Consider the following 22,209-nt stretch of genomic DNA (forward strand, 5'->3'; position numbering starts at 1 on the left):
TATGTCACAATGGTGGCCGCGGAAGCAAGGATGGTTGCATGTTACATGGGCATATGTAGAGGCCAAGGCGTTGGTGATGAAGCGATGAACTCTATATAGTGGGACATTTTCGGATTAGATACCCGCGAATTGGTACACAGTGGCTGTTTATGACGCAACGGGATCAAAACATAGCATAAATATCATATGTATCAGTATACGGATACTCTGTATAGGTGAAAGAATTGGCAGGGTAGTCTTTACGATGATTGTAGGATATCAGCTGTTCTCAACCTGCAGCTGATCAGGCTACAATGAAGAGTCATGGTTATGCATGAGGGTATGAGCGAGTAAGTCAGACTATCATCCAGGTAGAAACTGGGTCTCAAACTCGTCTCGTCTACTCCGTAATATTAAGTCTATTCCTGAATCGACGACGGGTTGCGCATATAACTGCAGACTTGAGCTAATCTCCTCAACTTTACTGCCTAATTTAGAATATTAGACATCCCAACAATTAAGGTTCACAGGGGATCCAGGCAAGTAAGCAGGAGGAAAGAGAGAAGAAACCGGGTAATGAAATGAGATGCCGGCACAGCTGTTCTTTTGATAGCAGGGGTCCATGAACAATACAACGCTGAGAAGCGGGTGACCCCTTGCATAGGAGCTCACTCCATGACTGGTCTTCTCGAGACCCCAAGAGTATGTATATCCGTACTGCCTCCCTCTTTCTATGTCATACTCAAGTAAATATACGGTTACCAGTGTCTTTGTACTCTGTACGTCGTCAAGGTATAGGACGTTATTTTAGAGTGTGTCAAGACGATATGAATCGAAGAGCGAGTGATGGATGTACTTGCTTATCTTTTTCTTGTCTCAGAACAAAAGTCAATATTATGGAGCTCTAGGTAACTAAACCTCAACGTTACCCGGGAGCGGGAGCGGGAGCCGTGCCCCTAGCACGCGGTTTAAAAACATGATCCCAGTGTTAGCATCAAGTACCCTAGCGTAGCGTCATCGGGTGGCGCGTTAAATCACCCATTCTTTGAGATACTATCCACAATTCCATGGTTTTTTAAATCTTTCTCTACATTTTCGTTTACTACTGCTTACCCAATATACCTTGTAACATTGATAGCCCGCAATCCTTCGCCACCTGTTCGGATTCATTCCTGTATCTTCTTCCATTTGTGGATCTCACATAACCAGTCTTGGCGACCCCTTTTGTAATTTACATGACTCTTATAACAACCGCACTCTCTTTCAAGCCTTGAGGGTTTTGTTTGTATCACCTCTGAAGGTGCAAATTTGTATACTCCAAAGATGTCGCAAGATGTCGGTGGTATGCCTCCCCCAGAAGGGGTCACGCCTGACTTCGATGGAGGCTCACCACTTCAGAGTTCAATTGTCGTTGCTTTCTTGTGCACGTTCGCCGTTGCAACCGTCACATTGTTATTACGCCTCTATAGCGGCATCTCTATTGTTCGCAAACTAGACTGGGATATCCGTAAGTCGAGCCATGGTAGGGAATTGTGTATTGGTACTGACTGACAATCGTTGGGTAGCCTTGATCGTACTGGCATGGGGAGTGTCGTTGGGCTTCTTTATTAGCATAATGATTGGTAAGTGTTCAGATGGTCTCCTGATTCTTCGTGACTACGTGATGACTAACAGCTTCTCTAGCAATGCCTTCCGGCTTTGGTAAACATCTTTGGGATGTAAGAGCAAGCAGTCTTCCAGGATACTTTCGGGTAAGCTCTATTCTAGTGATGTACCTCCATGTACTGACCATCTTTAGATGTTGCTCATTATCGGTCTTACATACGTATGGCCCCCAACTCTCGCCAAGTTAGCTATACTCGTGCTGTACTACCGCCTTATTCCGAATCGCGGATTTCGATGGGCAATTTATGCCACGGCTGCTGGCCTCGTCATCTATACGCTCGTTTTCACTATACTGTTGGCGTGGCCGTGTCATCCACTGAAGCCTGGTACAGCCACATGCGTTGTCAATCTTACAGTGGCACAAGGTGTGCTCAACATCGTCAGTGATGCTATAGTTATTGTCCTTCCGATACCCTTGATACATCGCTTGAACATGCCTTTGAGACAACGCATAACTGCTGGATTACTCCTTGCGCTCGGTTCTGCGTAAGTGACGTAGCCCTGTCATTCCATCCCCTGTCACTAGCTGATCAGAGTTACTAACTAATGTCCAGAGTTGTCGTCGTCTCATGCATTCGCTTTGGATACGTGAAGAAGATGGAAGATAATCCCGACATTACCTGGACACAGGCCTCAGCTGCCCAGTGGAGCAGTATCGAGATGAACACTGGCATCATCTGCAACTGTCTCGCTCATCTGAAGCCATTTGTTCGAAAGCATCTTCCTTTCCTCAGTAAATTTGTCACCAGGGGATCCTCAAATATGTCGCACCCTAGTGAGCGCAACCAGAGTCGTAGTCACAAGTGGAGAGGAGACAAGTCGAGTCATAAATATGAGCTTCATAGCGTAGGTCGGATCCAAGAGCCATCTCATGAGAACAATCAATCAGGCATTGTTGTCGTCGATGAAGTCCAGGTCGAGTTTACGCCATCAAGGGACAATGGCGATGCATCAAGTACAGAGGATATTCTACGGAACTCGAGATAGGTCTCGAGGTATGTAAGCTCATGCTTCTGCCGTTGAACTGGGCGGTTTGATCATCATGGGAAGTGTAAGGGCGTCAACTATAATAAAGTAACTTGTACTACCGATTATTTGTCACTATACCCAGCTTTATGAAATGTACTATATTTTGTTTCTGACTACCTAGATGGGCTAGGCGCAGTCGGTATCGCTGAAGGCATCCATGGAGGCGAATGGGAGGAATAATACATATTGTTGTTGTAAGCATTGTGATTCTTAATTAGGATAGGATACGATATAGAGACAGTTGGAGCGTAAAATCGAAGTTGACGGTCAGATTAATGATGCTAGTATAGAGGCCTATGTCTTCATATAAAGCTTAACTAGGTACTGAGGACCCCGGCAATAATGATCTAAAGCGTATAATCGTCCCCATCTGTGGGAATGAAGATATCAACTGTGGGCGCAATTGGTTGTAATCCTTGTTTATCCTGCTCTTCATGCAGGACATAGCACCACTAAATTCGCTATATCTCGCCTCGTTGTAGAGGCCAAGACACTGGCTGCAGTCTTTCTCAAGAGGATGACAATATATATTTAAAAAGTGTTTACGTAGCAACATGTATCAATTCACGAGGTAGACCTCTGTTGGATGAGGATCTTGGCTAGCATGTTGGGCAGACAGTATACACATGGGATCCTGGCTTAGCCCTCAGTAGCCGAGCGTGGAAGACACCAATGGTGTAAAAGATGGCGTCCAACGAGAACAGACCACAAAAATCACTCGGAAAGTGGTTCAGCCTTATGCCTGTCGCAATGAGTAACTTGAGATGAGTTTCTAGCAGGTCAATGCTCCGGTTCTGGATTTTCTAACATCTAGCAACCGTGTGTAGCAGTATTATACTGTTGCAGTCTTGTTAAAAAGTTCCATCCAGCCGAAGATTCTATAGATAGTGAGGGGATCTTCATCAAGGCGGTCACAAGGCGCAGAAGCAGTTAACGGAGGAGGAGATCAGAAGCAAGCCCAGCTCCTTAGTACCCGTCAATACACTAACAACTCTGGACTCTAGCATGTGATACATCATGGGTTGGATGCCATTGAAAGGATGCATACACTTGGTACTTTTTAAGTCGTGTCGAAAGATAGTGGCATCTTCTCCTGCTATCCAAACAAGATAACATCTGATGAGCATTATCAAGTCAGGGTTGGCCTCCATTGGGAAATGGGTCTTAAACACCGTGGCCAGGGTTTTGTTACTTGTAAAATGGGACTTCAGTTGTGGTAGGCCTGAAAAGACTGTTGACGATTAATGTTCAATAAATTATGCAAAGGCAAGTGGACTGTTTTAAAGGGACAAGATCGTCATGACGCTGATGGCTGAAATACTACCTCATGTTGAGCCTGGACAACGCCCATCGGCAACACAACCGTAAGCAACACTCAGCTACGCCAGTTGGTTCTGTGGCTGCCCATCCACAACCAAATATTGTCAAAGCGGTTTATATGCAAAGCTGAACGCAACATGAGGCAGTTCACGAATGCAACAGCACGCAACCACGACGGTTCTTTCTGACAGTCACCAGACACATTTCAGACAGCCCCGTGTGTCAATATTATGCAGAGATCCCAACATGACGACAGCCACAATTGGCGATTGCGCTCCCAAAATGGTTGTCATACAAGAAAACGGGTTGGTGTTACACAAACGGGGTTTCCTATAACGGATTATCAGGTTTTCATGACGATTGTGCTTCTCTCACGATATAGGCGTCTAAAACATTATAAATACGCGGATGCGCTCCGGTGACCACATGGCAATCGCTGCAGGTCGAGAAATATACTCCAACCAAGAACATCCAAAGCACATTTCATTATATTGAACTGATTCCGGAAAAGATGGTTCATCATCGAAAGCAAAAGACCCCGATGTGTCAGCCTCAGTAAGACTCCCGATCTTCGCCTCGAATCGCCATTGACCTTTAGGAGGCCTGTTTCCCTTCCACCCATCCGTGAAGTCGAGGAGTTGACGTTCGAGTGCACTCAACCTACCCAACACCCTGCTATAGAACGAATCACGACGCCTTTGCCGTTTAGCAACAGCATTTCGGAGAACTTGGCATGGGCTGCCGCTTTCATCGACCGTGCAGGTTATCTGACCAAGGTAAATAGTTCCCAAAGCAAACGTGAATCATGGGACTGACAGATTGCCAACAGGACTATGAGCTCCTTGAGAAACGGCTCCATGCTGCCATCGACACGATTGGAAATGATGCGATCGAGATGACACTCTTGCGTCAGAAACTTCGTGATCAGTCTCACAGGATTCAAAGCCTCGAGTTGAAGGTGAGCGGGCAAGCCAAGGAACAGCAAGAACTGGAGCAACGCCTGGCAAACACCCGTGACGTAGCTGCCAAGACAGAGAGGGATCTGACCATCAGACTTCGCAACACCGAAAAGGCGCTTCAGCAGTCCAAGATAGCCGAGGGTCGACTCAAGAACAAGCTTGACAAGACACTCCTAGAAGAACATGAACGCTGGGAACGGGAGGCTGAGCATGACAGAGCTGATCATGTGTCTCTTGATGCAGCCTACGATGCTCTTGAAAAGGCTCAACAGGACAAAACTGTCCTGCAGTCGGAACTGGACAACAAGAGCCAAGAGCTGGCAGCAACGAGGCACGAGCTGAGTGTTGCGCAGGAGTCTATAAGCACTTGCAAGGCAAGTTGTGAGGAGAAGAGTTCCCAGGTTGAAACTCTCACTCAACAACTGGCTGCCGCGAACAGAGCAAACACTGAGCTCAGCGCAAGCATTGACAGTACCACCGCTCAGCTGACCTCCAAGAACCAGGAAATAGCAGACCTTACCGAGTCTCTCAGCCAGACCAACAGTCAACTGGCGACAGCCAACCAGACTATTACCCAACAGGCCAGCACCATTGCTACACTCGAAGCTAGTCTAGCCGGTGTCCAGGAAGAAAGAGATCAGAAGCTCAAGCTCTTGGAAGACCTTCAGCAATCCACTCAAGCAACACAGAAAGCCCTCCAGGACAAGATCGATGAGCTGAGCACACATGATCTTGAAGACCATCAACGACTCGAGGCAGCTGCCGAGGCCAAACGCCTTTCCGATGAATCCCTCAAAGACCTCCAAGCCAAGGTGGATGCTGCCAATGCCCATGACGCCGATGTACAGGCGAGACTCCAGGCTGAGGAAGAGGCTAAGCGAGCGGCGGAGGCTGAGCTTGAGCGAGTCAAGTTGCAACTTGAAGAAGCCAACAAGCCCAAGCTTCCCAACACAGTGGTAAGACCCTTGGAAAGATCTATTATGCGAAGTGATTAACTTTGTTTCAGACTCTTTCGAACCCGATTCCAATCGTAGGCAGCCTAGGCGGAGCCACCAATGACTTTGACGACATCTTCTACCCCATCGTTTCCTCGTTCCCTGTCACCATCTATGACCATTCGTCCACCAACATCTTTGTGTCTATTAATGGTCTTCTTAGCCTTGATACTGGTGACCGGACATATACTCATCAGCCTCTTCCCTTCCGCAATGGTGGTCTTCCAGCCCATACTTTGTTCCCCTTCTGGTGCGATCTGTTCATCTACAAGGATACTCCTCAAGGTATTTATTACGAGATTGTTGGTCAGGCCCCCTCTCGCTCCCTTTGTGTTGAGTGGTATGTCTCTCGCTACGGCGACAAGGACCAGTACTACCATTTCCTGGTGCTCCTCGAAGAAGCACGACCCAACATTGTTACTTATAAGTATTTTGAGGCCCTGGACAAGGGCGTCAAGTGTACTATTGGTGCACAAGGTCCAGACAGTGAGTCAACCCTGCTATTGGTGACCGAATAGATGCTTACTGGCTGGTTTCATCAGGCGCTCAGCAATGGTCGTACAATGAGGCAAAGGCGCTGCCTGGTGTTCAGATTGTTATTGATACGGGTTCCGGCTCGGTGACCGAGAGTACTTTCACAATCGCTAACTGATCGACGGAAACTTTGAGTTACGGTGTTGAAGATTCTTCGCGTTGTTTAGTCGCGTATACATAGTCCAATGAGAAAGCTTGTTCAAAAATTCGCGTTCTAAAAGGGGGAGTGATTTGCCCAACGTCATCGACTTCGCGGTGGTGACTTCGAGACGCGTGTCAATTCGAGACGCCTTCAGACGCGTGTGGTGCAAGGATATTGAACCAGGCACCGGGGAGTCGGATTGTAATTCCGAGCATAGTTTGTCATGTAGAGGTACACTAGTCCTAGCTCTTTGACTTGTAGCATTGCCCAACATTGGTTAAGGTACAAGAACTCAGTACTTTTATGCCTAACATTGTAAACATTCGTCTTAAAAGCCACAAACCCTGCGAGTTGTAGTTCCCTAGATACCACTGCTACAAAAGCGTTAGAGGAATACATGTTAATACAGTTTACATCATAGGAAAAAATAAAGTCATAGAACATCGAAGGTACTAGCGATGGGATTGATATTCCTTTATTGAAATTTTAAACACATTCTCGATCATGAGTGCATGTAACATTCTTCTTTCTGCCTTTTGGGATTTTATTCTATCTACAGGGTAATTGCCAACCTAATTTTAGACTGAAAACCATGGCGATATCATTAGTCAGAAAAGGAGTATCTTATCTTATCATATCATGTATCGATACGTTATCGATACGATAGGAGACACCAGGGTTCTGTCGGCATGGCGCCTTGATTTCCAGTTCTTTTGTAGTGACACGCGCCGACGCAGGCCGTTTCTGACAAAAGCATATAAAGCCACGAGAAGACACGATTGTCTAGACTACTGAGTTCATGTATAAATGTGCTGCAGAGTTTGTTGTTCATCGCTAATCGTGAAACTAACATTCGGGCTCCGAGCTGTGCTACAGCCAGTTGGTAGTGAGTGATGCAGGGATGTTGATGCATTGATCTTCACCATGCCTGCATGTCTTGCGGGAAATTCTGGACACTCGACCAGACCATTGGGTCATCCATCGCTTAATGAAAGAGTCGAAACAGCGTGGATAACTACTACAGTCGCGGATTCTTTTCCAATGCCAGTTGATTGCTTGCATCTCTGTATCCTTAGGTGGAACTAGCCATGCAAGCTTGAGTGAGGCCATCCACGTGTTGGAGAAGAGGTTCCCTAAGTTCCCTCTCAGCTCGTCAGCTTCCTGCCGCAGCGCAGAGCAATTCCTCAAAAGAGACATCCGACGCTGCCGATCAAATAAGACAGATATCCCCTTCATTTCTCAGTTTATCCTTTTTCCTCAATCACCTGAACACTTCGCTTCGATACGCTACCGTAATCATTCGAGTTCAGAACCTAGATTATCGATATTGGTGTTCAGGGACCAAGTTTCACCAATCAATTCATCCGGTATCCCTTCGACGAGCTATCGCCCCTCGGCTTGGGGCGTTGCAGTTTCATTAACCTTCCAGTACTGTTAGCAATAGGTATAGCCACCTGTCTCAGCTTTCCCAATGGCTCAGCAGTCAGCCAGCCACCTTTACAGATATGGAACGTGGAAATACCCTTTTTGGGCAACCCTCCTGTGATGGGGCTTGCATAAAATTCGGTAGTCTGGCTGGCCGGCGCGTGGTTGGACGGTCTAGGCCGCTCGTGGCTAAAATGGCGTACCCGCGAACCGATGAAATGCTGGGGTTGATCGGCCGAAACTATTGAAGCCTCGTTCCGAATTGGGAAGTGAGAAATAGTAGCTGAGCTCCCACCCTTGCCTACACTCCCAGCTCAACCGTGGAAAGAGTGGGTGGTATGCGTGTGTCTCGCTACAGCCGGTCAATGGATGGACATTCTCGACCGTCGGAACGTTGATGCTACACGACATAATTACTTTTTACTTCAAGACCATTTCCGTCTAGATCCTCAGAGGGGTTGCATCGAGACCAGCTCTTGGTGTGTAAACCCTGAATATGGCTGGCTGGCCTGTGAGGGGTAGCTCCGAAGGTATTTCAGCTGCGACTGATAAGCCCATTGATGTAGAGCAGCCAGAGCCGATATATAATACTGATACCCGGCCTGTGAGACTGTCTCGTGCACACATCGAGGGGCTCTTTGTCCATGCACTACCATCATATATACACCTTTAATTGAGCATGTTGGGTTTGAGGAAAACCTTTGACAGTACGTCCAATTGACTCAAGCCTCACTTCTCTCCCCTAATTGCATTCATACACAGTCAGGCGGAAACGCAAGACTTCGTCATCTTCTTTACAAACACAAGAAAGTTCCTCATCGCGTGGAACAATGGAGTCCGTTCGCCAGGGCATCAAGCAGTCTATTGCCGGCATCGGCAAGGACAAGCACCACAAGGATATCGCGGTAAGCGTTAATGAGATGGAAATCTCGGACGGCGAGAGCGAAAGCACAACCGTCGCATCCAACCAAACTTCACAGGACGACGTCGATGCCAAGAGCAACTTAACAATCACCGCAAACAACTCTGCTACTTCCAAGTCAACTGTCGTAACCAAGCTACAAGAGTATGAGAGCTTGACCAAGATAACACGGACTGTCAAGAAGTTGATAGTTCGACTCGATGACTACGATGAAGAGTTTGTCAATGAGATGGACATTAGGAGTTATCTCCAGTACATCTCTGAAGAACGTCTCATCCACATGCCTCGCCGAGGCAGCGACTGGGACCGTGTTCTCAGCACTGCACAGTTCTTTGGTCTTCAAATCACTACATTTGCCAGCAAGATCGAGACCTTCGCCTCTGGCGCTCATTCATCGGTATCGGCTGCTCTGGCCAGTTGCCAAGTACTTCTCGAGGTTTGTCTTTCATCGTTATATCCAGTTACCTAGTGCTGACCTATACAGATTGGACACGACCAAGCCAAGGCACTCGTACCCACTTTCATCGCCTTCTATGAGTTGGCCATGCTCCTTTCCACTGTCTCTCGCATTCCCAATCTTGAGTACATGTCCACTTCCATTAAAGAATCCGCTGCTCATATCCTGTGCGAGCTGGTTCATCTGGTTGGTCGCATCGCCAGCCACTACAGGCAGAAGATCGACAGCCTGAGAGTTGGCGAGGGTATCACCGTTAGCTTCGATGCAGCCTTTGGTCAGCTCATTGACTCCATCTGGAAGGCCAAGGAGGACCTATGTGACCGTGTCTGGCGATACAGTCTTGACCACAAGTCCTTCTCCATCAGCCTCAAGTCTGTCCGCCAGCGTCTTGAGCCCTCTTCCGGATCCTCAGTCAGAAACACCTTGTATGATGAGGTTTACGAGCATCTCGATCGTTCGGAAGACACTTGCCACTGGATCAAGGGCCAGCTGACAAGCTTCCTCAACAGTAAGGACAAGTCCCTCAACCTTTGGGGCGAAGCTGGTGTTGGCAAGAGTGTTCTTGCTGAGTGGGTTCAGGAGAGACTTGCGCGTCCTTTTGACTACAAATCTTACACTGTCCTTTCTTACAACTTCCCCTGGGACTCCCCCAAGGAGGCCACATCCTTGGCATGTGTCAAGAGCTTTGTTTTCCAGCTTCTTGAGCGAAGTGTGGGTGATGTTGAGCTCTACGGGCGACTCGTTCAAGCCTTTGAGGTCTACTCCAAGACCTCTGACGCCGGAAGGCTCGAGACAACTCTTTGGGATACCTTGCGTACTGGTATTCACTCTGCCGAACGTCAGGGGACATCATTCGTTCTCTTGACTGATGGTTGTGACGAGATGGTCGGCGGCTCCAAGAGCGCTGTCGGCTTCCACAAGATCCTCTCGGACTGCATTGCAGATCTCTCAAGAACCCGTGTCATCACCTTTTCACGAAGACTTGATGGTCTCAAGGATTGCAGTAAGATCTTCCAGATTAAGCAACAGCAGGTCCAAGAAGACATTCGATCCCACCTCAAGCAGACACTCTCCCGGTCAAGCCATTACCATGATGTTCATCATCGTGACCGCGAGCAAGTCATCAACGACCTTGTCGCCAAGTCAAAGGGCAACTTCCTTTGGGCCTTCTACGCTGGTCGTCTCTTGGTTCAAGAGAAGTCTTGCGATGGCTTCCTTGGAAAGGTCAAGAGCATCAGTGGCGATGTCAATGATGTCCTTCGACTTGCTGTGGACAAGCTGGACTTGAAGCAGAATGAGATTGCCAGATATCTCATCTCCTTCATGCTTGTTACCAACACCCCCTTCTCTGTTCCAGAGATTGCAGAACTTCTTTCCGTTGATCTTCAGAAGCGATGCATGCTTCCCAGCGCCTCGAATATCTCCAAGTTTGTTTCGGAAAAGTGCGGAGAGTTCCTCATCATTCGAGGTGGCCGTGTTCACTTCCGCAACGCTGTAGTCCAAGCATACTTCAAGGGTCTTCTTGGCAAGTCTCTTCTCTCTGAGAAGGAGGCTCACTCTCAATTGACTTTGAGGATGCTTCTTTATGCGCGATTGAACCTCGATGATGACCAGGAACTTCTCACCGATGAACTGGATGACTCTGCCGTCGAGATCGTTTTGGGGAGACACCACTTGATGGATTATGTCATGCGCAACTGGGTTGTGCACTTCCGACATGCAGGATTTGTCTCTTCGGATGGAAAGATAAGCCTACCTCAAGGCTTCCGCGACATCTTCCCAGAGTCTGTCATGTTCACCCTTCTCGAGCGACCTTGTTGGGGAAGACACGGCGTCCGCCAGGATACCATTGAGCTTCATGAGCTCACTCTTCGTATTCGTGAGTCTTGTTTCGGAGAGAAGCACGTTTCAGTTCTCCAGAGTCTCATTGGTCTTGGACATATCCACGTCAAGTTTTCCTCCTCTTCTGATGCCCATGCATGCGGAGCACGATACTACTACCGTGCTGCCAAGCTAGGCGAGATCATCCTTTCCAAGACCAGCACATTTGTCGGTTCATGCACACACCTTTTCCTGACCTGGACTGAGACAATTGTTATCACCAAGCGCACGGAGATTGTGACTTGCCGAGAGGAGATGATTCGCTTCTGGATCGAGATCTGCAAGCACAAGCATGGCCGGTCTAGTGACGAGGTCATTTGCTGGTACGAGAAGCTCGCCAAGCTCTACATCAGCATCCATGAAGAATGGCGCGCTACTGTCGTCTACAGAGAGCTTCACGAGATCATTATCATTCGCTTCGGCAAGAACTCTCCCGAGGCTGGTCGAATTACTGCTTTCTTTGGAACTCTTGACATTGTTCTCAAAAAGGGCGATGATGACGATGGACCCATTGGTGACATGGAAAAGTTCATCTTTGAGACCACCGAAGAACTCGACATTCACTCACACCTCTGCATCGCCATGATGATCAAGCTCGCCTGGTCGTATCATTCTTGCGGCAAGTTCTATCTTGCTGAGAGACTCTTCATCAGCATTTGGCGCCGCATTTCAATCACTTGCCGACTCAACGCTAGTATTGAAGTGCACATCGCCAAGATCCAGATTGCTATCGAGTACTGCAAGTACTTGCGAGAGGTCCACCGCCATGAGGAAGCGACCACCATTCTGATCTGTCTCTGGGCCGAGTATGAACACCACAAGTGTGAGACCGAGACTCTGGTCTTTTGGATCCGCGAACTTGGCACTGTCTGCCGATCGTTCGGTCTTCTCGAGATCACTATCAGTATCTTGACCAAGGTCTGGGGCTGGTTCAAGGGTTGTGGAAAGGGTGACGATGAAGAGGCTCGCAAGACCACTATCCTCATCACTGAAGTCGTAGAGGAGGTCACTGAGACCACGATTACTACCAAGACGACTACCACCACGACTACCGAAGTCACTGAGACAGTTGTCAAGGAGATTTACGAGACACACTACACCCGCTGCAAGACGTCTGGCTTCGATCACGCATTCTACTCAGCTTGTATGGCTCTCATTGGCATTTACTTCGAGCATCACCGCTGGTCCGAGGCCGAGGTGATCATCAGGCGAACCCTTGAGATCACCTGGAAGGCCATCTTGAGCACTGATGTCACAGTCACTCTCACTGAACATTCAGCTAGGGAGTGTGTTCATGTGGCTCGACGTCTTGCGAGATGCTACCATCACCAGGGCCACTTCGAGAAGGCTGAGTTCATCTACCTTCGCATTTACCGTGCTTGCCTTGCCTCTTGTAGCCTCGAGGACGAGCTGCTGTGCGGCTCTATAACCGTTCTCATTGAGTTTTACGAGGAACATCACCGTCACGAGAAGGTGATTGAGATCTATATAGAGATCCTTGAACGATACAAGAAGGACCTCGGGCACACGCATCGATTGACTATCTGGACTCTTTACCAGTTGGCTCATCACTGCAAGTTGATAGGTCACAAGGATGTGTTCAAATACTATCTTGAGATCGTCACTGTCTTGAACAAGGGCATCAAGCATTGCCATCACGATGCTTTCGAAGCTGCCCTCTTTCTGTGTCGCCACTATCACGGCCGCAGCATGTGGGTTGAACTCAGAGAGCTCTGTGCTTTCGTGTGGGAGACGGTCTGTCACCATCGTGGAGAGCACAAGTGGTCCGAGGAGATTATCTGTGAGATCTACGAGAAGTACACCTACGTCCTTGAGGTTCACGTCAAGGTCGAGTTCTCTGTTCTCTACCAGATCTCGGTCGAGTACAAAGAGGTCATCGAGAAAACCTGCGGTGGGGAGTCCCATGCTTACATCTTGGCCTTGATCGCATTCGCTAAGATGTGTGAGAAGCATGAGAAACATGTCCACGAGTCGGTCACTGTCTATGAAGAGGTGATCAAGAGGTTCACCACGACCAAGACGACTACAACTACAGTTACTGAGACTACTATCAACACAGTCAAGAAGCGACTTTCCAAGTTGTACGTGACTATCATCACATCAGGCGGTAAGAATGAAGGACACGCCCATGTTCCCATCGACCGCGCCATCCAGATCTGCATTGAGACCTATGAACATCTCAAGATCACTCTCGGATGCTGGCATGAGGAGACCCTCCGACAGCTTGAGTACGTTATCTTGTTGTACCACAGCTGCAACACGAAGGAATATCACCTCAAGATGGTCAAGTTACTCGAGATTCACGTCACCGAAGTGATCACGACATGTAAGGTGACGGCGACGCTGTTCAAGGTCGCCATCACCATGGCCTCAATCTACGTCAAGGTCAATCTCATTCAAGAGGGATATGAGATCCTTCGCCAACTTCGACATCTGGTCATCTTCCGGGGAACCATCCCTTGCAACGACCTCACCATCAAGCTCGACGTTCACCTGAGCAAGCTTGTCTTTGTCTTCCTCAGCGCCTTTGAGCAAGGCCTTTGTCCCAACGACTGCTCGACAACCTACTCTGAGATTATGGCCACCATTATCTACGAGTCTATCCTTTATGAGGAGTACTCTCGTGTCATTGAGTGCCAGACTGAGCTTGAAGTTGTTCTTGAGTGTGGTGCCAAGCTGAGAGGTTTCTGGGTTGAACACAAGCGTACTCAGCTTCTACTTATTCTCGACAAGAGACTCTTCCAGCTCTTCAAGACTAAGTATGCATCCTACTTCAAGGACGTGGCTGATGAGCATCTTCGTGTGTTCTATCTCGCTATCCTTCATGAGCTTGGCAAGGATCGTGGTGCTACTCAGATTGACTTCACTCTTCTCGCCGTAAAGGCCGGCAGTGCTAGAGTTAAGGAACTTCTACAGGCCAAGGACTGGCATTGTGCAGAGGAACTTGGTCACTGCGTCTTCCATTTCGCTCAGTCTCAGAAGTTGTACCATCGTCAAGACTGTGTTCAGTATGGCTACAAGCTTGCCGAGTTCCTGGCAGGCATCGATGTACCTCACCCTAACGATGCCAAGGATGAGAAGATCAGAAACGCCATGCTGAAGACATCTCGTGAGATCATGACTGAAGTCCTCGCTGCCTTTAAGCAGTCCAACATTGACTACCTCTGCTTGCGCTTCGAAGACATCTCTAGTCTTATCAGACTTCTTGGAGCACAGCAGAACTGGGATGAACTCGAACGCTTGCTCCATCGCCTGTGGAGTGCCCGTGAGAGATTGCAGAGAGCTGGATGGTCATCTACTGCAGTCTTGGATATTGGCAAGAAGCTTGTGCACGCCCAATACGCGCGCAAGGACGTGATCTGCGCCATTGAGACAGCCGAGTTGATCAGTTACAACTTGCGCCGCAGTCGAGGACGTCTTGATGTCGAGACTCTTGAGTTCTCGCGTCTCCTTGCTGCTCTGTACGCCGATAGTGGCCGTAAGGCTAGCGCCATGTCGATCCACGAGACCATTCTCCGCGAGATGATTTCATGCAGCAGCGGTAATGAGTTTGGAGAGGCGTACCCCGATCGCCAACGGTTTATTACTGAAGCGCGAACTCACTTGGAACTTCTCAAGGCTTCACATCATCAGTTGCAAGGCTGGGCCAAACCAGCTGATGAGTACAAGGAGGTTCATTCTCGGCTGAACAGTAGTCTTGGTTTGGATCTACCTGCATTTGACAAGTGGTCTTCTGGAGCGGTTGATAAGAATATTGAAGGAGGAGGCAAGTATGTTGCACCGAAAGAGTGGAAGTTGAGTGGCGGTGTCAAGGCTTCTGTTTCTCATAGAAGGATCAGTCGTGAGAGACCGCATGGTCGGTTGGATGTGCTCCACACAGCAAGACAATGGTGGTTGGTACGCTGAACAGAGTATCATGGATGTATCATGTGTGAATGATGGAACGGGCTATTTCTAGCATTTTACTTTGTTGTTTTCTGTTCAATCTGTCTTTTATATATTACTCTGGAGTTCTGAATAATTATCATTTCTTTTACAAGTCTTTGTCTCTCTCTCGTTACTGCAAGTTATTGACAAGCATTGCTGCATCAAGACAGACTGTATAGCTTGTATGCCTATTCCCCCCTTTACAAGATAAAAACTAAACCTATTAACTCATCATTACCGCTGTGTTTGCTATCTCTTCCCTTTGCGTAATACGTTTACCTGACCCAAAGAGCGAAGAGGGGCATTCGCAAGTCGTCGGGAGAATGACGACCTCACTAGATAACGATGTGGAGATCAGTAAATCGTTCCGCTCACGTGTTAGGAAGCTAGTTAGTAAACTTACACTTCCGCTTCCGCTTCCGTCCCCATTTTCATCCCCCGATTCCCAATCACTTTCATTCTTTTCGGACCGTCCAATGATACCATCAAAGACAGGAGATGGAGCCACGAAGCAAGCAAGCGTGTGAGCCATGTCGGTACGTACCAATTCATTCCTTCCTATCTAGATGTCATAGTGATTTACAATTCCAAGCAAAAAGAAGAGCAAGTGCACGGGTGAAAAGCCGACATGTTCCTTTTGTCAACGATTAAATCAGGATTGTACTTATAAGACAACCGAACCAACAAGGACATATACAAAGAGAAGTAATAGAGTCAGCAAAAGGTACTATAACCTGAGATGTGGTTGTAAAACTTGCTGACCCATGTAGTCCCACCAAAGACAATCTACGAGAGCGTTTCCAGGTTTTGGAGTCACAAGTGAAGGATATTTACCAGTTACTCCAGTAAGTATATCTTTCTATTGCATAAGAGGGGAATTAACTCTCTAGGCCACGGGCAGGAACTGTGTCAAGATCGTCTCCAAACACATCCGCGGGGACTATCTCAGTGGATCCATACGAGAGCATTTCAAGTCCCAGCCCTAATATAATAACTGAGACACTGTCTGAAGTAACCTTCAGCCCTGAAAAGTATGACATAACTATCACTGCGGAACATTAGCTAATTATCAAGTCCTTGCCCCTCCCCCGACGTACTTGACCATCTTATCGAGATATATCGCATCAGACACCATCTTCAGCCTTTACTTCTGTTCAAGCTTCCTAACCTAAAACTTTACCTGAATGCAGCACCAAAGTATCTTCTTGATAGCTTCCTTGCGCTTACCGTGCGACACAGCATGCATGCCTTCTATCGGGATCAACAAGCTCGAGCTGTCGAATTCTACTCTTCTTCCGCGCAACAAACAGTTATCAGCCTTGCTTCACAGGGCATTCCGAGGTTGGACATTATCCAATCTCTTTGCTTACTTGTTCTGATTGATATCGCGGGTATGTTTCTAGAATAGTCCGCCTAAGTTTTAGAGATCATACTGATACCAGGTTCCAAGACTGTAAATCGGGGCGAGCGTGGATGACTATTGGAACTCTGTCTAGTCTGGAAGCTCTGCGTAAGATATCACAACCCACACTTGTCGATTCATCACCCGATCCTGAAGCAAGTCTGAGGTGCCATTGGACTGTGTTTCTTTTAGAGCAAACCTTTACACCTCTGGAACGAAGTAGCCTTCAGGACGAAAATGAATCAAAGTACCCAGCAAGCGCACCGATACCTCCATCATTACCACCTGTCACCGACGGCGAATACCCACCGGATCTTTTCTCAGATGATACATCAGAGGATCTTGGTATAACAGCGTATTACATCAAAATTCTTGGAATATGGGGTCACTTATCATCATACCTTCACCAAATTCGAATCGGCAAGGCTGAAAATGCGTGGTCTCCTGGATCAATGCACTATATACTTTGCGCTCAGTTATACGAGTACGATTCAGAGACCCCTCATATCCATCTTCTACGAAGTGTGCACTTCACCAAGCGCCAATCAAATGATCTCAACGAGCGCCGCGAGTACTGGATCCCGTGGGTTCTACAGCAAGTCACATCGCACGCAACTACCGCGATCCTAAACCATCCATTTGTTCATCTCGTGGCGATGCGCGATCGACTGCATGGTCTGCCACCACGTCAATTTCTTCAACAAACTGTAGATCTGACTCTGTATCATTCTGCTTGGGTATTCAAGTTCCTTCGCTTCTGTGAGGAGAACGATATTGGAATATACGATCCTTTGGTTGGTCATTTAGTGGCTGTTGTTGCAACTATACCATGGTTGTTTCAGCGTGCAATTGATCAAAAGATTGCACACAAAGCAAAGGACGATTTCACATGGTGTAAGAAATTCCTCGAAACCCTTTCGATGAGCTGGCCACATATTAGACAAAAAGTGAGTCCCAAGTTCTCGTATGAAACAAGACTCTGACAAGATAAGCTTGAGCTGCTGAAAAGTCTGGACTCCGTCGCGGAGAACAATTCACAGTCTCCCAACGCTAAAGGCGTATCGATCGTCTTCCATCCTCATGTCTTTTGGGCGTTGGTCGATCCTAAAATTAGCCAGATAACGCCATCAGCAGGTTATACTCAAGGACTTGATCTTTTTCAGGATGGCACAATCCGAGTTTCGACGCATTACATACAGCCGTTGGTGGATATCCAAGCTCAACACCCTCACATTGTCGGCGATGTGTTTGATCCGTTCACATTGGATGTTGGGGCTTTGGAGCAAATCAACTTGGATGACGTTTTCGCGAGTTTCTTGCCTACACTAGATGAAACAGACTTATAACAACACTGAATTACCTTTCTTCCAAGCCATGTCTATTCTTAGTTTGATATAGTTTCGTGTTCAATAAAGCATCCGCTCACGTGCACGGATGCTGATCATTGCAAATTCTGATCCGTCCAACTCCGATTCGGGCCCATATAAAGCAGCAGTAGACTCATAAACAGGCGTGCAAGGACGATTATAAACAATTCTCATCTTACTGAAATCAATCGGCAGAAAGAAATCATGGACCCTAACAGTAAGATCGTTATCATCGGTGCAGGCCTGTTTGGTCTCACGACTGCCAAGCAACTTGTTTTGGAAGGTCACCAGAACATCACTGTGATTGACAGGCATATGCCCCCTGTATGTTTCTTTCCTCCAATTGGATATACAGCCAAAATGTTAAGTGATTATGCAGGTTCCAGATGGATCAAGCTCAGATATCTCCCGAATTATCCGGTTCGACTATGCCGACAGCGACTACTGCTCCCTTGCATATGAGGCCTACCAGAAGTGGTCCCAGGAGGTAAAGTATAAGGGTATTTTCTATCCAACCAAGTACATAATTGCCGGCTCCAGAAAGAGTCCAGAAAAATCTTGGACCGACAAGACGATCGCCCAACTAGAGAAGCGACAGCTACCATACACTAGACTGCCAGATGCAGTGACTACTTAATTTAATTTTTTTTTATAATACCTTAAGCTTTTATCTTCTTAGTTTCTTTAAGGTTATTAATAAAGATTAATCTATTTAAATAGATTAAATTTTTAATAAAATATTAAATTAAGGTTTTTCTTAAGACTTTAAATTTTTTAATATAAATATAATTTATATAGTATAAACTTTATAATATTAATAATTTATAAAGAAAGCTTTTATTAAGCTATATAAATAATAATAATTTTTTTTTTTTATAATCTTAATTAATTATTTATTTAAAATAATTACTTATTATTTAATTAATTTATAATATTAATTTAAATTACTTTAAAAAGAAATTAATATAAATAAAAAAAATAAATAAAAGTATTTATAGTTAATTAATTTTAATCTTATTAAATATAATTAATAACCTTTATAGGTCTTATATAATATAATATTAATTAAAAGAAAAACTATTAATAAGAATATTTATTTTATAACCTTTTAATTTAAAAATATTAAGCTAATAATTAAAAAATATAAAAATATTAATAAGATTAATATATTATAAAAAAAAACTATTAAATTATATATATTTATAAAGCTTAATAACTTTATTAAAATTAAGCTAATAGCTTTTATATATAATTTATATTTTATTTATATATATAATTTTATTAAAATAAAAAAAAAGCTAAAAAGATTAAAAAAGTTAAAAAAGAAATTAATAAAAAGATTAAAAGATAATTTATTAAAAGTAAAAAAGATATTTATAAAGGAAATTAATTAAATCTTTAAGTAAAAACTATATAAAGCCTAGTTTAAATAATTAAAAGAGTAAATAGTAATTATTAATAAGATCTTCTAGTTATAGCTAGCTATTAAAAAAAGTTAAATAATAAAGCCTAAAGCTAAAGGCTTAGTATAAATAATCTAGTTAATTAACCTTTAAATTCTGCTCCCGTCTTTATGAGAGATTCGTGATGTTATCAACTGGGGTATGCAGTGACTACAAAGCAGCAATTTCCTATTATGACCGGAGATCTTGCACAGCCAAATTTTGAAGGCTATTTGAACAAGTCCGGCGGCTGGGCAGATGCCAACAAGGCAATCAAGCAGCTGCGCGATGAGTGCCTCGAGCTTGGTATTTCTTTTATTGCTGGCCGAGCTGGAACTGTTGTAGGATTTGACAGCAATGCTGGAGGTGTTATTAAAGCAGTGCGTACAGTTGGAGGAACACCAATCGAAGGCGATCACTTTATTCTTGCAGCCGGCGCTTGGTCTTCGGGCCTAGTCCCGACCTACAACTCGACATTATCTACAGCACAAGCACTGGGTTTTCTCCGTTTGACGGAAGCTGAGATGATCAAGTACAAGGATCTCCCAATCTACGTAAACTACGCCACTGGATGGTTCAACTTTCCTCCTCATGAGGACACCAAGATGCTGAAGTTTGCTGTTCACGGCTGGGGATATACCAGAGCACCTTCTGCGGGAGATAACAATGCTGTCAAGTCTAACATCTCGGTTCCGCCTGCAGTTTCTCGAGAGCGCAAGAATTTCGTCCCAGCTGATGCTGAGCAACGTCTTCGTGCCGGATTACGGGAGATATTACCAGAGCTTGCTGATCGAGAACTGGAGAGAGCCGCCCTTTGCTGGTATACGGATACGCCTACTGGTGACTTCATAATGGATTATCATCCAGATTACAAAAACCTTTTTGTCGGTGGAGGCGGAAGTGGACAGTAAGTCATTGTTCCAGAACGACTCGACTATGGCTGACTTTGCTACAGTGCCTTTAAGTTTCTCCCGGTACTGGGCAAGTACATGGTAGCGGCTGTCAAGAAGACTCTGCCTAGTGATCTGTCTGAGAAGTGGCGGTTTCATACCGAGTATGAGCATCGTCAGGATACTTTCTTGGGTGATGGTAGTCGGGGCGGACCTGCTCGACGAGAATTGAATGCCGCTGAGAAAGCAAAGTTGGATGGAGAAGGAAGGGCAAAATTGTAGTAGTGCACTGGTTAGGTACATGCATATTGTCAGTGGATGCATTGTAAATCACCGCGGCCAGTCACACAAATATGACCGTTGACTAGTCAAAGTTTGTACAACTCCAAATAGCTCCTCGCTAAAGCTCGCTAGAAATGAAGGTCATTACTCCAACTGGACTTGATCAGATGACGCAGCCATGTCGCATACTAGACTAAGCCAAGCCTCCATTTCCCCTCAGTCAATGAGGGTTGTCCAGTTTCAAACCATTACAAACAAAAAGGAATTATTAATTACTGCAAATATGAAGCCGTCGCCGTTTACCTTTGACCCTCGCGCTGACACATTACTTATCTTGCGAAACCCCAATGCCACGGAGCAGGATGAATGTGATGCCCAAGTTGACTCGGAGCCTGAATATGAGAGCCTCGGCCTCGGTGAGGCGGGGTTGGGAGGAGAGACAAACAAAGCGCGACGCGATTCACCAATGACTCTCGACAATGATCAACGTTATCCTCGAGGGTCTTTAGAAGATGGCAGTTCAACGCAGATTGAGTTCCGGGTATCATCGAGACATCTAAGCTTAGCTTCACCTGTTTTCAGAGCCATGCTCGAGAGCAAGTTCAAAGAGTCTCAGCTTAATGAGCAGGGTCTTTACGAGGTCCAAGCGTCCGAGTGGGATGCCGAGGCTCTCGTCATACTTCTCGACATCATACATGGTCACCATCGCGACGTGCCGAAGCGCATATCCGCCGAGACACTATCGCATATAGCAATCATTGTCGATTATTATGGCTGTCATGAAATTATGGAACTCGTCTTGACCGCGTGGCTGACCTATTTCGGACAACCAGAGGACTTTGTGAAAAAAGATCCTCTGCGTTGGTTATTCATATCTTGGGTCTTTAGGCAAGAAGTCTTGTTCACTGTTGCGACCGAAATGCTTCTATTATATGACAATGGCAAATATGTCGTAGACGTACCCATACCACAACCAATATTAGGTAGCATAACACCCTTGCTTCCTCTTCTCTCTGTCGCTAATAATGTCCCAGACAAAGTTGACGACAAACGTCAATACGTCCTGAACACGCTTTTTGGCCATCTTTACAGCTATCAGCAAGATCTTCTAGAAGGAAAATCCGGGTGCTCCGAAACCTGTTCCAGCATGCTTCTAGGGTCTTTGATGAGACAAATGCGAGGCAAAGGTCTGGCAGCGGCTAAGCCTGCCGAGTCATCGTTCGAGGGATGGAGAGTAGAAGACGCGAGAAACATGATTCTTGGATTGACAGCGCCGCCTTGGCGTGTCCCCGGAAGATCAACTGATCACCCTTGCACGCTGAACAAATCGCTGGCCCCGAGAGTGAATCAGGTGCTTCAGCATGCCAAAGGACTTGACCTGAAGGACTTTGAGGGAAGTCCTTGCGCTATGTTTATGTCAATGAGTTCTTAGGAAGCGCATTTGCGTATATACGTAGTAGTTGCACCTCTGAGCTACCTCTGTTATTCGATTTATTATTGTAAATTCTATACGTCTACAGAAAGATGTGCATTGATATTGAAGAAGATATTTTCAATTTCAGTCTGGCTA

General features: G+C 46.1%; 6 protein-coding genes across 6 annotated transcripts; all 6 read left to right on the forward strand.

Moving 5' to 3' along the window:
* Nucleotides 1-1,302: 1,302 nt before the first annotated feature.
* FPOAC1_005500 (uncharacterized protein) lies at nt 1,303-2,631 on the forward strand (the record flags this gene model as incomplete). The annotated part of the gene is made up of 5 exons (XM_044850027.1): nt 1,303-1,486; nt 1,545-1,601; nt 1,663-1,730; nt 1,778-2,130; nt 2,199-2,631. 5 exons carry the CDS (start codon nt 1,303-1,305, stop codon nt 2,629-2,631), a joined length of 1,095 nt encoding a protein of 364 aa, XP_044708737.1.
* Nucleotides 2,632-4,504: 1,873 nt separating this feature from the next.
* FPOAC1_005501 (uncharacterized protein) lies at nt 4,505-6,599 on the forward strand (the record flags this gene model as incomplete). Its single annotated transcript, XM_044850028.1, has 5 exons — nt 4,505-4,548; nt 4,592-4,769; nt 4,823-5,908; nt 5,959-6,433; nt 6,490-6,599. 5 exons carry the CDS (start codon nt 4,505-4,507, stop codon nt 6,597-6,599), a joined length of 1,893 nt encoding a protein of 630 aa, XP_044708738.1.
* Nucleotides 6,600-8,878: 2,279 nt separating this feature from the next.
* On the forward strand, nt 8,879-18,004 carry FPOAC1_005502 (uncharacterized protein; the record flags this gene model as incomplete). The annotated part of the gene is made up of 7 exons (XM_044850029.1): nt 8,879-9,406; nt 9,455-15,099; nt 16,027-16,101; nt 16,147-16,287; nt 16,331-16,647; nt 16,707-17,605; nt 17,651-18,004. 7 exons carry the CDS (start codon nt 8,879-8,881, stop codon nt 18,002-18,004), a joined length of 7,959 nt encoding a protein of 2,652 aa, XP_044708739.1.
* Nucleotides 18,005-18,229: 225 nt separating this feature from the next.
* FPOAC1_005503 (uncharacterized protein) lies at nt 18,230-18,662 on the forward strand (the record flags this gene model as incomplete). Its single annotated transcript, XM_044850030.1, has 2 exons — nt 18,230-18,349; nt 18,405-18,662. The coding sequence occupies 2 exons, from the start codon at nt 18,230-18,232 to the stop codon at nt 18,660-18,662; spliced, it is 378 nt and encodes a 125-aa protein (XP_044708740.1).
* A 999-nt stretch (nt 18,663-19,661) lies between these two features.
* FPOAC1_005504 (uncharacterized protein) lies at nt 19,662-20,639 on the forward strand (the record flags this gene model as incomplete). The annotated part of the gene is made up of 2 exons (XM_044850031.1): nt 19,662-20,374; nt 20,423-20,639. 2 exons carry the CDS (start codon nt 19,662-19,664, stop codon nt 20,637-20,639), a joined length of 930 nt encoding a protein of 309 aa, XP_044708741.1.
* A 283-nt stretch (nt 20,640-20,922) lies between these two features.
* Nucleotides 20,923-22,071, forward strand: FPOAC1_005505 (uncharacterized protein; the record flags this gene model as incomplete). The annotated part of the gene is made up of 1 exon (XM_044850032.1): nt 20,923-22,071. The coding sequence occupies one exon, from the start codon at nt 20,923-20,925 to the stop codon at nt 22,069-22,071; it is 1,149 nt and encodes a 382-aa protein (XP_044708742.1).
* Nucleotides 22,072-22,209: the final 138 nt, after the last annotated feature.

The sequence above is a fragment of the Fusarium poae genome, chromosome 2 (genome assembly GCF_019609905.1).
Source record: "Fusarium poae strain DAOMC 252244 chromosome 2, whole genome shotgun sequence".
NCBI lineage: Eukaryota > Fungi > Ascomycota > Sordariomycetes > Hypocreales > Nectriaceae > Fusarium > Fusarium poae.